Here is a 12,579-nt window from a genome sequence, read left to right on the forward strand (position 1 = left end):
GCTCTCAGATGTTCCCTGTGGCATTTCAGGGACATTGGACCTCCATACTGGGGCCATGATTTTGGAAGTCTGAGCTATCCTACTTCCCTCTCTCCTATAGATCCATTTTACGTCACACACCTCCGTAGACCTTAGGAGCAGTAGGCTTTCCTAGAGCCTGCTTTGTGGGACTCCCACCATCGCTATCAGTCCCTTGGAATATGGGAGTCTGGACTTTGTAGACCAGATTGGGTATCTCAAAGATTCCTCCCAAAATGGAGTTTGTAGGTGGAGTTCCTGGCTAGGAACCATTTCAGGCTAGTGATGCAGGTCTCCTTTTGCCCCCAGATCTCTTCTTCCTTCAGCAGAGGCCAGCCTCTCCCGCCATTGCAGGTGCCCGAGCAGGTGGCCCAAGCATCACTGATACCTCCTCTGAAAAAAGCCCCCAAATGGATGAGAAGGCCAGCAGGCGTTTCATTTGCTGTAAGTGCAGTGTGTGTATGTGCGTGGTTGTACGTGTGAGTGCTTGTGAAGCCTACCATGTTCCCAGCATGGAGCTATGTTCTGTAGGAGCTATTTTTTCATCCACCCATATCTCAGATCAGATCCCACTTTACTGCTCAAGCAGCGTGTTACTACTATAGCTTCCCTCTCTCCCCCTTCACCTGCTTGGGGTGCCAGTCCCACATCAAAGGAACTGATTGCTTCAGACCTCCCAGTTATGCAGAACTGCCTGAGATTCCACCTGATTTTTCTGTAACCTTTACAGGTCTGGACTGGCAGTGAGTCCAGCTATGTAAGGGTTAGAATACAAAGCAGGAAAGATTTAAAAAAAATGTAGATTTCATCCTGTCACTCCTCTGCTCAAAACCTTTGACCCAAAATGTACAGAGAGCCCCATCTATGAGTACCTTTCCAGCTTTTATTCCTACCCTATTCTCACATGGTTTCTATGATCCAAATAAATCTGACTCCCTTCTGTTCCATGAATAACTCCCTGACTCTGCTGCCTCCATCCGTACCCCACCCTTCAGCTTTGCTCTCAAGCCACTGAACCCTGCTACAGCCTTTCAAGGTCCCTTGTGAGGCCTGTCTTTACCCCTAGTCAAACTCACCCTCACTTCTGTAATCTCAGAAGAATGTATCATTACAGGGGTGTGAATTACAGATTCACACCCCTGTAATGATACATTCTAACTGTATTAACATTACTTATATGCATGTCTCAACACCCTACTAAGTAATAGATTCCTTGAGGGTAGGGACCACATCTTGTTCATTTTATCTGAGAAAGCAGTGCTTCTCAAACTTTAATCTGAATGCAAATTATCTAGGGATCTTATTAAAATTCAAATTCTAGTTCATTTGTTTTGGGATAGGGCTCAAGGTCTGCTTTTCCAACAAGTTCCCAGGTGATGCCCTTGTTGCTGGTCTGAGGAGTAGCAGGGCCCTAACATATTAATACCTAGCCCAATACTTTAAATTTAGGTTTGAATTAAAAGCAGGTGCATAAAAGTTGAGGCTGTTGTTTTTAGAGCCAACAGTTTTATTGGGGAGGTAAGACCGACACAGTCAGGAGGCAGTGAGGTGAAGGATTCCGAGGTCAGGAGGCTTGAATTCTTAATATTGATCTGTCGCTTGTCAGCTGGGTAACCTTGGGCAAGTCACTTAACCCAGGACTTGAGTGGTCTTATCTGTAAAACGGAGTTAGTTGTATCTGCCCAGCTTACTGATGTAAACGTCGAATGAGAATATATGTAAACACCTTGTCAAACTATCCAGTACTACACCAATCCAAATTATGCTGGTTGTGTTTAGCACTAATTGAAGTGTAGACTTTGTGCTGTAGGACTCAATAGAAGAATTCTGCCTGGGAAAGTTCATTAAGGAGGGGACCTTAGGAAGGGAAATAGTGAATGGAGGGGGAATACAACAGGAGTTCAACCTTGGCTGCAGTTGGAATGACCTGAAGAATTTTAAAAATACTGATGCCTAGTCCCACCCCCAGAGATTCTGATTTTATTGTTTGGGGTACAGCCTGGCAACTCTGAACAGATCCCTAGGTGATTTTAATGTGGAGCCAAGGTAGAGAACTGCTGGAGTGAAGGATCTTTTCTAAGCTCCGTGTTTGTGCTGAGTGCTTTATGCGAAGTACCTAACTTGGCGAGAAGGGTGCTCACGTTGAGGTGTTGTGGTGGGGGAGGGCACGGGAGCAGGAATGAAGCGGGCCCTTGGGGGATGCAGAACGATCTCATAAATGAGCAGGGAGAGAGGTCCTGCAGAGGCAGGTCTGGCCATGAGTTTGGAGGATTTTGTGCACAAAAGGCAGAGGAACTTCAGCTCTCTCCCGTGGCCTTGTGGAATCATTTCAAGCTCCTGAGGAGCAACAAGCACGGGTGTCAGTGTAATGCTTGGATTGGAGGAGGAAAAAGCCTAGAGGCTAGCAACCTATTCCAGCAATCTAGGTGTGCTGACACTGGGAATGAGACAGAGGGGCCTGCATGAGAGACATTGAACGAGAAGAGGTGAGACTTTGTTGCTGCTTGGCTGTGGTGGCTATAGAGACTGATGGTGCCCAGGTGTTTGGTCCTGGTGACTGGGAGAAGCACCAGGACAGGTGAGGAGAAAATGAGTACCATGTGCTGAAATTTTAAGCTGATGGCGCTAAAAATGCAGAGGTGGTTTTGGTATGGGACACATTTGCTACTCATTTCCTGATCCTATCCCACCCCCAGTTGGTCTCTTATTCATTTCCTGTCCTCAGATTGACCAGTACGTAGCCTTCCCTGTGATCCTGGCTTGCTGTTCATTTTTAACTTGAAGGCGTGACCTGTGCCCTTCTTGTTTTTCCTCACCAGTTTGGGGGGAAGCTGGTTACCTTTGGCCTTCCCAGCACCTCTGCCCATCAGGTGCCACAGCCTTGCCTCCACCTCGTCTTCATCAGTCAAGTCACCACAGAATCTGAATTCCTGACGCGGTCAGCTGAGTTGCAGGAAGCCCTGGGATCAGGAAGTCTCCTCAATTATTGTCAGAACAAGATCCAGCGAGCGTCACAGCAAAGCGAAAAGATGCTTTGGCAGTTCCTGACGGTAGGAAGCCTGAAGGCTGGATGCTCAGAAGTGTTTCCCCAAAGCTGGGTACTCCAGCCTCTGTCAACTCCGGAAGATGCATAACCACACTCTGACCCAGATTTCAGAGGCCCCAACCCGTTAGGTTTTTTTCCTACACAACCCTCACCCACTGGGCACAAAATCTTCATCCTTTACCGGAAGTTCAAAGGCTATTTGCAGTTAGGAAAGCTGATGAGTACAAATGACATTTGCCTTTTTTGCTACTTTTGCTTATGTCCTGGATACTTTACCAGAGCCAAGGTGAAGGCTTCCACAGGCATGCCAAAGGGCAAATAAGGTGATGTGAAGGGAGAAGTAAAGAAGGGAAAGGAAGGGAAGAAGATTGGCTGAAAGAGTATATCATCATCAGAAGGCTTTGCGTTTGTTTCAAGCAACCCAAAGCAAGCCATTGTGGTGGGGCTCCAGGCTCAAGCTTCGCTCTGTTCTGGAGGCGTGGCTTCTGTTCCAGTGCTAATTTAATTTCACGTTGCTTATGACACCAGGAGGAGTGGTATAGCTGTCAAAGGAAATGGGCAGATGAGAGGAGAGTGATGCAGAAGAAAGAGAAATAACTGACCGGACAGGCAGTAAGAGGGTTATTCAAATCTTTGGGACTGTAGAGAAGAATGCAGAAAGAACACGGCCTTGTCCAGGAGTTGTGAGAAGGACTTGGGGTCTGTGCTTCAGACAGAGTAGAAGTTAATGAAGGTAGACACCAGGATTCCGGGCAGGAGAAAAGGATTTGAAAAAGATCAACTATAGAGTGAAGCTAGAAAAAGATATGGGAAAAAAAGAGAAAAGATGCTTTTGTTATAAGCAGGATACAGGTAATAGCTTCAGGAATGATGGGGTGGGAAAGAGAATAGAAGGAGTAATCATGAGAGAGGAAGTAATCAGGAATTCAGCCTTTTTACTCAGGCAAAGGGGAGTCTGGCTGAAAATGCTCCCCAAGAGCTGTCCATCAGGGTGGTCCTGAAGCTGAGTGTGGCCGAACATTTCCAAGGGAAGAGCATGGAAGGAGAGGCCCTCTGAGGCTATGGAGAAGATGGCAGTCGGAATTCATGGTTCAGTGTAGGTAAAAGAAGGGCCCAGACCAGCAAACCCATGTTAGGGTAGGGCTTCAGGAAGCCCTGGCCCTGTGTCTGGGACACTGAGTAGATGAGCTGACCTTGTTTACTGTATCCATGCACCTTCCAGCAGGAGTCTTCTCAACGGGACGTTTAGACTCAGAAGGCGCACTTGGTATCATCTCCTCAGAAAGACATGGGACAGGAACTGCAGCCTGCCGGCAGGGCAGCAGCAGGCGTGCCCTTCTGGGGCGGTCCCGCAGCAGCCCACGCAGCAGTGCGGCGTTCTCTTCTTCAGCTCCCAGAAGTCAGCTCTGGTTCAAGGAGTTAAGGTGTATGCGTACACCAGGCAGGTGTGAAAGTTGCCCTGGCTTAGAAGCCTCAGGCCCAGAAGAGCCAATATCTCCTGTACCAACTCCAAAAGTGTAGCTTCTAGAATCTCTGCAAGGGATCGCTCAGTTACAAGAATCCTTACAATCAGGGAAGCCCAGAGCTTGGTGTCCACGTCAGTTATTTATAGTTTATATAGGTCAAGCCCAAATACAATTTACCGGTCACAAGCAATGTTGCCTAGAAGGATAACTAACGTTTTACTCTTGTCAGGTTACCAGGGTAACAGATCTAGGAAGTCAACTGAAGGTTCAGTTCTCATGCAGAAGGGAGGAAGGGTTTTGTTAACACTAAGCCCACAGCCCAGCAGGATTCAAATCTGAGGAAAAAAAAGGGAGAGAGAGGTGGTATTGGCCTTAGTAAGGCACTTCTGGTAGTACAGAGAACTATATTTGAGGGTACACTGGCACAGATGTCCAGCTTTAGCACGAGAGACTTAATCAAATTCATTTAATGGAGCCCTCTATGTTTTGTGGTTCCTTAGGTGACCTTGGAGCGAGACTCCAGAATGAAATTCTTAAAGCTCTTAGGATACAGTAAAGATGAGCTTCAGAAGAAGGTAAGCTGCTTTGACATCAGAATCACGTACTTAATATACAGAGAAGAAGAGAATCCCGTCAGTGGAAACTGTCTCGGAATACCTCTTCCTGGGCTTCATTAATGCATATACAAACAATGGACCTCCTGGAGTTAGACTCTTTCCCAAGAAAACAGCTCAAGGACCTTGATAGTTGATAGGGTTTGGAGGTGGGAAGAAAGCATACTGCTTATTTGTTTGACCTTGTTCTGGAGGGAGGGGTACTCATAGGTCTCTCCCTGCAGGTGGCCACTTGGTTGAAGAGCAACTCCGGGCTGGGAGAGAGCCCTCAGCCCAAGCGGGATGACCTCAACAGTCACAGACAACAGGTCTTCTGCAGCCAGGTGTGGTAGGGGCCCAGCCAGCCAGACCTATGGTAGCGCAAGAGACCTGCTTTTAGGGCATTTTCCCTTTCCTGGCCCCTTGCTTTGCTCTCATGAAGTGCTCCGCTTCTGTGGAAGTCTTGAGACTCCGCCCTCTCGTAGAACCATGGTGAGACACAGAGTCCATAAACTTCTGGTCTGGAAGTGGAGCTGTGTTTTCACCATGAGCGATAGCCCTTCCCAACCTTACCTGTTTATTCTTCTAGCTTTACCCATTAAGGGCCAAATATAGTAGAGCTTCCAGAGAGCACTACTAAGCCAGTTCTCAGTCTTCACGGTTCATTGCCTAAGTAGCCACCTCTGTCCTTCCTGTACAGGCCTCCCAACACACCTCAGAGGAAGTCTCTGCCTCCTCAACCTTCTTTGATGAGCTGGTCCCTCAGAACGTGACTCCATGGGAGATCTCCATCACAGAAGGTACCCTGACCCTGAGGGAGAGAACCCTCTGCATGGGAGTAGGTGGGCTCCGAGTTCTCAGACTTCAGGACATTTCCTTCTCGTCCCCTGCCTCCTGCCTGCCTCCCACCATCACAAATACTGGGTGGTTCTGTCACTGGTTAGAGCACTGTTTGACTTCCATGGATATGTTGTTCCTGTGGAAGGCCATCTACTAAGATATTTTTCTTTCCTTTTGTGTTCTTGCTTTAAGGAACCCTTTTCTTACTGAGCAATCACACATCACACCTGTGATGCTGCCACATGAGTCTCTCCCTCACCTTGGGTTCTCTCCTTAGAGATTTACCATTGGACCTGGGCACCTCAGGACACCCCCCTACATTTGGTTGTTGAGGAGTAAAACTTGGGAATTTGTTTGGGGCAAGGGAAGCTGAGTGACACAGATCCAGGAGCTGTGCTGTGGGCTGGCTCTGCAGGGGACAGGCAGCTGCGGTCTGAGGGCAGGCAGGCTGATGTGGAGGGGATGCCTCTGCCTGCAGATGCAGATGGACTGCTGAGCCAGGCTCTCCTGCTCGGCGAACTGGGCCCTGCTGTGGAGCTGTGTCTGAAGGAAGAGCGCTTTGCTGATGCCATTATCTTGGCCCAGGCTGGGGGTGCAGATCTGCTGAAGAAAACACAGGAACGCTACTTGGCCAAGAAGAAAACCAGAATCTCCTTGGTAACTGCCCACCATGCAGGAGGAGAGGAGGGGCTTACTTGGACCTTGTCAGGTGGATGCCCACACCTTGGGACTTGTGTATTGAGGATCCGCCAAAGCCTTTCTCTTCCCACTTCAACCACCCTGACCTCACCCTGAGCCCCCAGTCAGTGGTCTAACAAGAAGGCAGCTCATGAGTGGCTTTTCTAGCCTGTTCCTGTGCATGACTCCTGCTGCCTGTGCTGGCGGGTGGTTGATGGCCTCCTTTCCTCTCTGCCCATTCCAGCTGCTGGCCTGTGTTATACGGAAGAATTGGAAGGATATGGTGTGCTCCTGTAGCCTGCAGAACTGGAGAGAGGCACTGGCCTTGCTTCTGACATACTCAGGGCCAGAGAAATTTCCTGAGCTCTGTGGTAGGTGGCCCTAGGCTTTAGGATGGAGTGGTGTGACTCCAGGGTGGAGTCAGTGGACATGCTGGTGAAGGCAGCAGAAGAGAAGCCCAAGCTCTGGGAGGTCAGGCCATGTTATCAGAGCTGAGCTCTGGTTCAGCTGGGGGGCAAGGACTATAGTGCATGCCCCTACTTTCATTTGTTGTCCTATTTTATTTTTTCTTGTCATGTCTTGAAGCAAGAGCTTTGTCCTTCACTGTAGAGAAGGGTGAGCCTCAGTATTGTCCAAAGCCACTGTGGCTACTTGTCCCATAGCTCATGATCCTCCACCCATTTCCAAACAGGAACAGGAGGAGGAGCAAGGGGAAGCTGTGACATTAAAGAAGTTTCCATCTCTCTGCAGACATGCTGGGTGCTCGCATGGAGCAGGAGGGCAGCAGGGCACTCACCTCCGAAGCCAGACTCTGTTACGTGTGCTCGGGTAACGTGGAGCGGCTGGTGGAGTGCTGGGCAAAACCCCGCCAGGCTTCATCCCCCATGGCCCTACAGGTACCCCTTCTCTGCCGGTCCTTAGGAGAGGCCAGTGGTGGGTATGTTCAGGGACATCAGAGTGAGTCTTCTGGGTACCCAGGCTGGGGTCAGGGTGTTAGGGAAGAGAGATGGGCCCTTAAGGTCTGAGGCCTTCTCCCAAGAATGAGCTACATCACCTCCTTCCTTCCTTCTCAGTCAGGGAGACTTAGCAGCAGCTACTTAGGTATTAAGCTTCATAATGCTTTCCTACTTCAGATTTGGTTATACAGGTTTATTCTATATTTGAGTAGTTGTGAGCCTGAGCCTTCTATTAGCTGCTATAAAAATTTCTCTGGATCTAAATTGTACCAGACATTCTGCAGGTGACTGGAGAAGATGAGGGTCACAGACTCATGGGGAGACAAGGTCACACATAAAATAATAGTATGACTGAGCCTGAAATTGCTGATGTACTACCAGTAGAAAGGGTAAAGAAAGCAAACAAACAAAAAAAAAAAGGTAGAGATGTACGAGAACTGAGACCCCAATGGCCCCAGTCGAGCCTGATGCTAACAGCTTGAGAGGTGAGGCCTTTCTTTACCTGTTGTGTCTCCAGTATATCATCACCTCTGTCTTTCCTGGCTGTGGCCATGTGCCCTCCTACTCACCCTGGGATGTCCCTGGGTGAGCTGCCTGGGCTTAGAGAGCAGGATGTCCTTTGAAGAAGGCTGACTCATCCCTGTTCCTCTAGGACTTGATGGAGAAGGTAATGGTCCTAAACAAGAGCTTGGAGCTACTGCAGGGTCCTGGTGGGGTGAGCCCAGGCCCTGCCACAACCTACCGGGTCACTCAGTATGCCAACCTCCTGGCAGCCCAGGGCAACCTGGCAACCGCCATGAGCTACTTACCCAGTGGCTGTGCTCAGGTGAGTGCGGCCATGTGGGAAGAGCAAACTGTTTCATTCAGTCATCTAACACTGGCTGAGCACCCCATGTTAAGTGCTGAAGTTCCCAGGATAAATAAGATCTAGTCCCTCAGGAAGCTCACAGGCTCTTAGGGGGAAATCAGATGTCGCCAACTCATAGTGCCATAACAGGAGCTTATACTAAGCACAGTGGGACTCCAGGGAAGGGGCTGGTTTTGCCCACAGAAGTCAAGGAAGGCTTCTGATGGTTAAAACTGTTGAGCTGGACATTCAAAGCGAAGTAGCTTACCAGCAGATGTAGAGTGATCCAGACAAAGAGAACAGCAAAGGGAGGCTTGGCGGGGATTAGGGATCTTTGAGTCATCTAAGGTGGCTAGAGTGTAGAGGGTCAGCTGAAGTTTGAATGCTCTATGAGGCCAGGCTTGTAAGAGAAGATGTTTGCTTGTTTTAATTTTACTTAGTTCTTCATTATTATGACTCTTATAGCCACAAATTCAGCAGCTGAGAGATCGGCTTTTTCATGCCCAGGGTGCTGATGTCTTGGGCCAACAGTCTCCTCCTTTCCCCTTTCCCCGAGTCATTGTGGGAGCTACCCCCCACTCTAAAGAGACATCATCTTGCAAATTGGGATTCCAGCCTTCTCACCAGGTAACACCTTGTTTGTTCACTCATTCAGAAATACTCATTAATATCTACCGAGTGTCAGGCATGGTTCTAGGCACTTGGAATATGTTAGTAAACAGAAGTGATGGAAACTCCTGACTTCATAAAGCACAGATTCAGTTATTTTTCTAATAACTTTATTGAACAACTGGTAGGCTCTTAGGCACACAAACCCTTCATGAGCTCAGTCTAGTGGAAAGATACGTAAAAAATCCAATAAAATTCATAAAGGCCGTAATTGCTGTATGACAAGGTGCTGTGGGGTCACACACAAGAAAGCAATTTTCTCTGGCAGGTAGGAAGTTTGGGGAATATTTCAGAGTGAGTGTGATGTGTGATCTCAGTCTTGAAGATTGAAAGTTAACTTAGGCAAAGGAAGGGGTAGGTGAAGGCTGTTTTGTGCAGAAGGAATAGCATGTGCCAAAGCATTGAAGGGACAGTAAGCGAAGCCCATTTGAGGAACTACTGACATTTGAATGGGGCTGCAAAACAGGCCTTGTGGCGGTGGAGTGTGCTTAGGTGAAGCTGCGGTAACAGGAGTTAGATCCGGAAGGACCTGACAGTCTCAGCTAAAGAGCTTAGACTTGACCCTGAAATTGAGAGCAGTCAGGAGCTGTGGAATAGTCTTATGCAGGGGAATGACTAGCTCTGTGTTAAGAAAGGGTAACACTGGAGGCAGTTAGGAGGCTGTGCAGTAAGACATGGTGAGAATGTGAAATAACCTGAAGCTGGAGAGTGAGGTTGCATTTGAGATACTCAGTAGGGAGAGTTGACAGAAATTGGCGATAGTTTAGGGGAGTGTGTGAAGTCGGGGGACTGGTCCCTAGGTTCCTGGCCCCTCGGTCTGTTCAGATGGATAGGGTGCTGTCAATTTACGATACCTGGAGCCTACTGGAGAGGCTGGGGAACAAAATCCAATGAGACTGTAAATAGAGATATCAGGCAGAATCTCTGATGATCGATTCATCCTGTCCCACCATCAATTCCAAGACCCTTTCTTCCCTCCCCCTTCTTCTCACTTCCTCCTCTCCCTTATTTTCTTCTTTCTCCATCAATTTTTTCTATTTTGAAATAATCATAGAGTCATAGGAAGTCTTAAACAAATGTACTGGTAAGTCTCATGCATCCCAGCTCAACCCCACCCCACGCCACCATCCCGCAGCAACCACAGTGCAATGACAAAACCAAGAAATTGACGTTAGTATAACCCCTAGATTCATGGTTTAGGTTCGGATTTCACCAGTTTTACATGTACTTGTGTGTGTGTGATTATGTAAGAATTTGTCTTTTCATCTGTTTATCAGGGTCCTTCACAAAGCAAAGATTTTTCATTTTATAGGGTTCAATTTATCGTTTTCCTTCTATGGGTCTTGTTTTTTGTGTCAAGTCCAAGAACTTTGCCTAGTCCAAGGTCCCCAAATTTTCTCCTATGTTCTTTTTAGAAATTTTATAGTTTTACATTTAAGTTCATGTTACTTTGAGTTAATTTCCATGTAAAGAATGAAGTTTAAGTTAAGCTTAATTTCTTGCCAATGGATTTCCATTCATGGAAAAAGTTGTTCCTCCTCCATTGAATTGACTTTGCGCCCTTGTAAAAAATTAATCGGGCAGATTCACGTGGATTTATTTCTCAGTTCTCTGTTCCGTTCCATTGATCTATGAGTTTGTCCCTCTGCCAGTCCCACTCTGTCTTGATTACTACCTCTGTATAGCACACTGTGACGTGAGGAAGGGTAATTCCTGTACTTTAGTTTCCTTTTGCAAAATTTCTTTGTGTATTCTAGCACCTTGCCCTTCCCACATATATTGTCCAGTAAGCTTGTCTATGTCTACAAAGAAACTTGCTAAAATTTTGACGGGAATTGTATCAAAACTATAAAATAATGTAAGGAGAATTGACATCCTCACCATGCTGAGTCTTCTCATCTCATCCGTGGACATGGTATGACTCTCCAGTGCTGTCTCCATCAGCATTTTGTAATCTTCATCTTATAGATCCTGACGTGTTTTATTCATTTCAAACCTAAGTACAGTCATACCTTAGTACTCATAGCTTCAGACCTTGTCACACCTGGTATGCATCATATTTTGATGAGAAAAAAATGTTTCAGCACTCGGTGCTTGCTTGGGACTTGTCACACTTGCTGGAACTTGTATGAGTCACTATGCGGCCCCGCAAGAGAAAGTTTCTTATGGGAAAAATTCGTTTGGTACTCATCAGTTTTGGCACTCGCCATGAGTTCTGGGACTAATTAATGACCAGTACTGAGGCGCCACTGCATTTAATTTTTTCTTGAGTAATTTAAAATCCCATGATACTGCACTTTTAATTTTGGTTTCTACTGTTCATTTTACAAATGCATTTGATGTGTGTGTGTGTGTGTGTTGTGTGTGTGTCTTGTATCCTGTGACTTTTTAATGTTCAGTAATGAGTTTCCTGAACTCACTTAATAATTCTAGTTTTTTGTGTGGATTCCTTGGGATTTTCTATGTAGACAGTCATGTTATCTGCAAATAGTTTTCTTTCTTTTTCTTATTCTCCCTAACCTGTATGCCTTCAATTTCTTTCTCTTGCCTTATTGTAGTACTAAAATAAGAATGGTAGGAGTGAACATCCTTGCCTTGTTTCCAACCTTGAAAGGAAAATATTCAGTCTTCCACCATGAAGTATGATGTTAGCTGTAGAGTTTTTGAACACATTCTTGTTTTCATTTGTGAATATATTTTATTTAACCAAATATATTGAATTGTTATCTTCTCAACAAGTAATCAAAAACGTATTTGTGAGATCTTTTGCATCTTTTTCTCTGCTAATCTTCCATGTCAATTGTAATTTTATACATATGCAGTCTTTATGAGGCTGAGGAGATTCCCATCTATTCCTGGTGTGCTGAGTCATGAATCGGCACTGAATTTTGTCAGGTGTTTTTTCTGCATCATTTTATATAATCAAATGATTGTTCTTCTTTAGCCTGTTATTAGGGTGAATTACACTGATTGATTTTTAAATACATTGAACTAGCCTTGCATGACTGGGAATAAATCCCACTTGATTGTAATATATATATATATATTTTTTTTTTAAAAAAGACTATTTATTTTTAGAGAGGGGAAGGGAGGGAGAAAGAGAGGGAGAGAAACATCATTGTGTGGTTTCCTCTTGCACACCCCCTACTGGGGACCTGGCCTGCAACCCAGGCATGTGCCCTGACTGGGGATTGAACCAGTGACCCTTCGGTTCTCAGGCCAGCGCTCAATTCACTCAGCCACATCAGCCAGGGCATGATATATTATTTTTTAATATACATTGTTGGACTTGATTTGCTTAAGTTTTGCTGAGGACTTTTGTGTCTGAGTTTATCAGAAATATTGGTCTGTAGTTTTATGCTATCTTGGGTGTTGGTATCACAGTAGTACTGACTCATAAAATGAGTTAGGAAATGTCTCTTACATTGTTTTCTGAAAGATATGGTATAAACTTTGTGTTAATTCT

General features: G+C 46.2%; 1 protein-coding gene across 11 annotated transcripts in view; it reads left to right on the forward strand.

Moving 5' to 3' along the window:
* Window positions 1-12,579, forward strand: part of SEC31B (SEC31 homolog B, COPII coat complex component) — a 33,796-nt gene that overhangs the window by 14,671 nt on the left and 6,546 nt on the right. For all 11 annotated transcript variants that reach the window (XM_053922851.1, XM_024555740.3, XM_053922852.1 and 8 more), the window contains 10 exons: window positions 328-462; window positions 2,838-3,068; window positions 5,031-5,105; window positions 5,369-5,467; window positions 5,824-5,923; window positions 6,442-6,620; window positions 6,886-7,012; window positions 7,392-7,537; window positions 8,250-8,423; window positions 8,910-9,071. In XM_053922851.1, coding sequence (XP_053778826.1) covers window positions 328-462; window positions 2,838-3,068; window positions 5,031-5,105; window positions 5,369-5,467; window positions 5,824-5,923; window positions 6,442-6,620; window positions 6,886-7,012; window positions 7,392-7,537; window positions 8,250-8,423; window positions 8,910-9,071 — 1,428 coding nt within the window. The remainder of the gene's footprint in view (window positions 1-327; window positions 463-2,837; window positions 3,069-5,030; window positions 5,106-5,368; window positions 5,468-5,823; window positions 5,924-6,441; window positions 6,621-6,885; window positions 7,013-7,391; window positions 7,538-8,249; window positions 8,424-8,909; window positions 9,072-12,579) is intronic.

Source organism: Desmodus rotundus, chromosome 4 (assembly GCF_022682495.2).
Source record: "Desmodus rotundus isolate HL8 chromosome 4, HLdesRot8A.1, whole genome shotgun sequence".
NCBI lineage: Eukaryota > Metazoa > Chordata > Mammalia > Chiroptera > Phyllostomidae > Desmodus > Desmodus rotundus.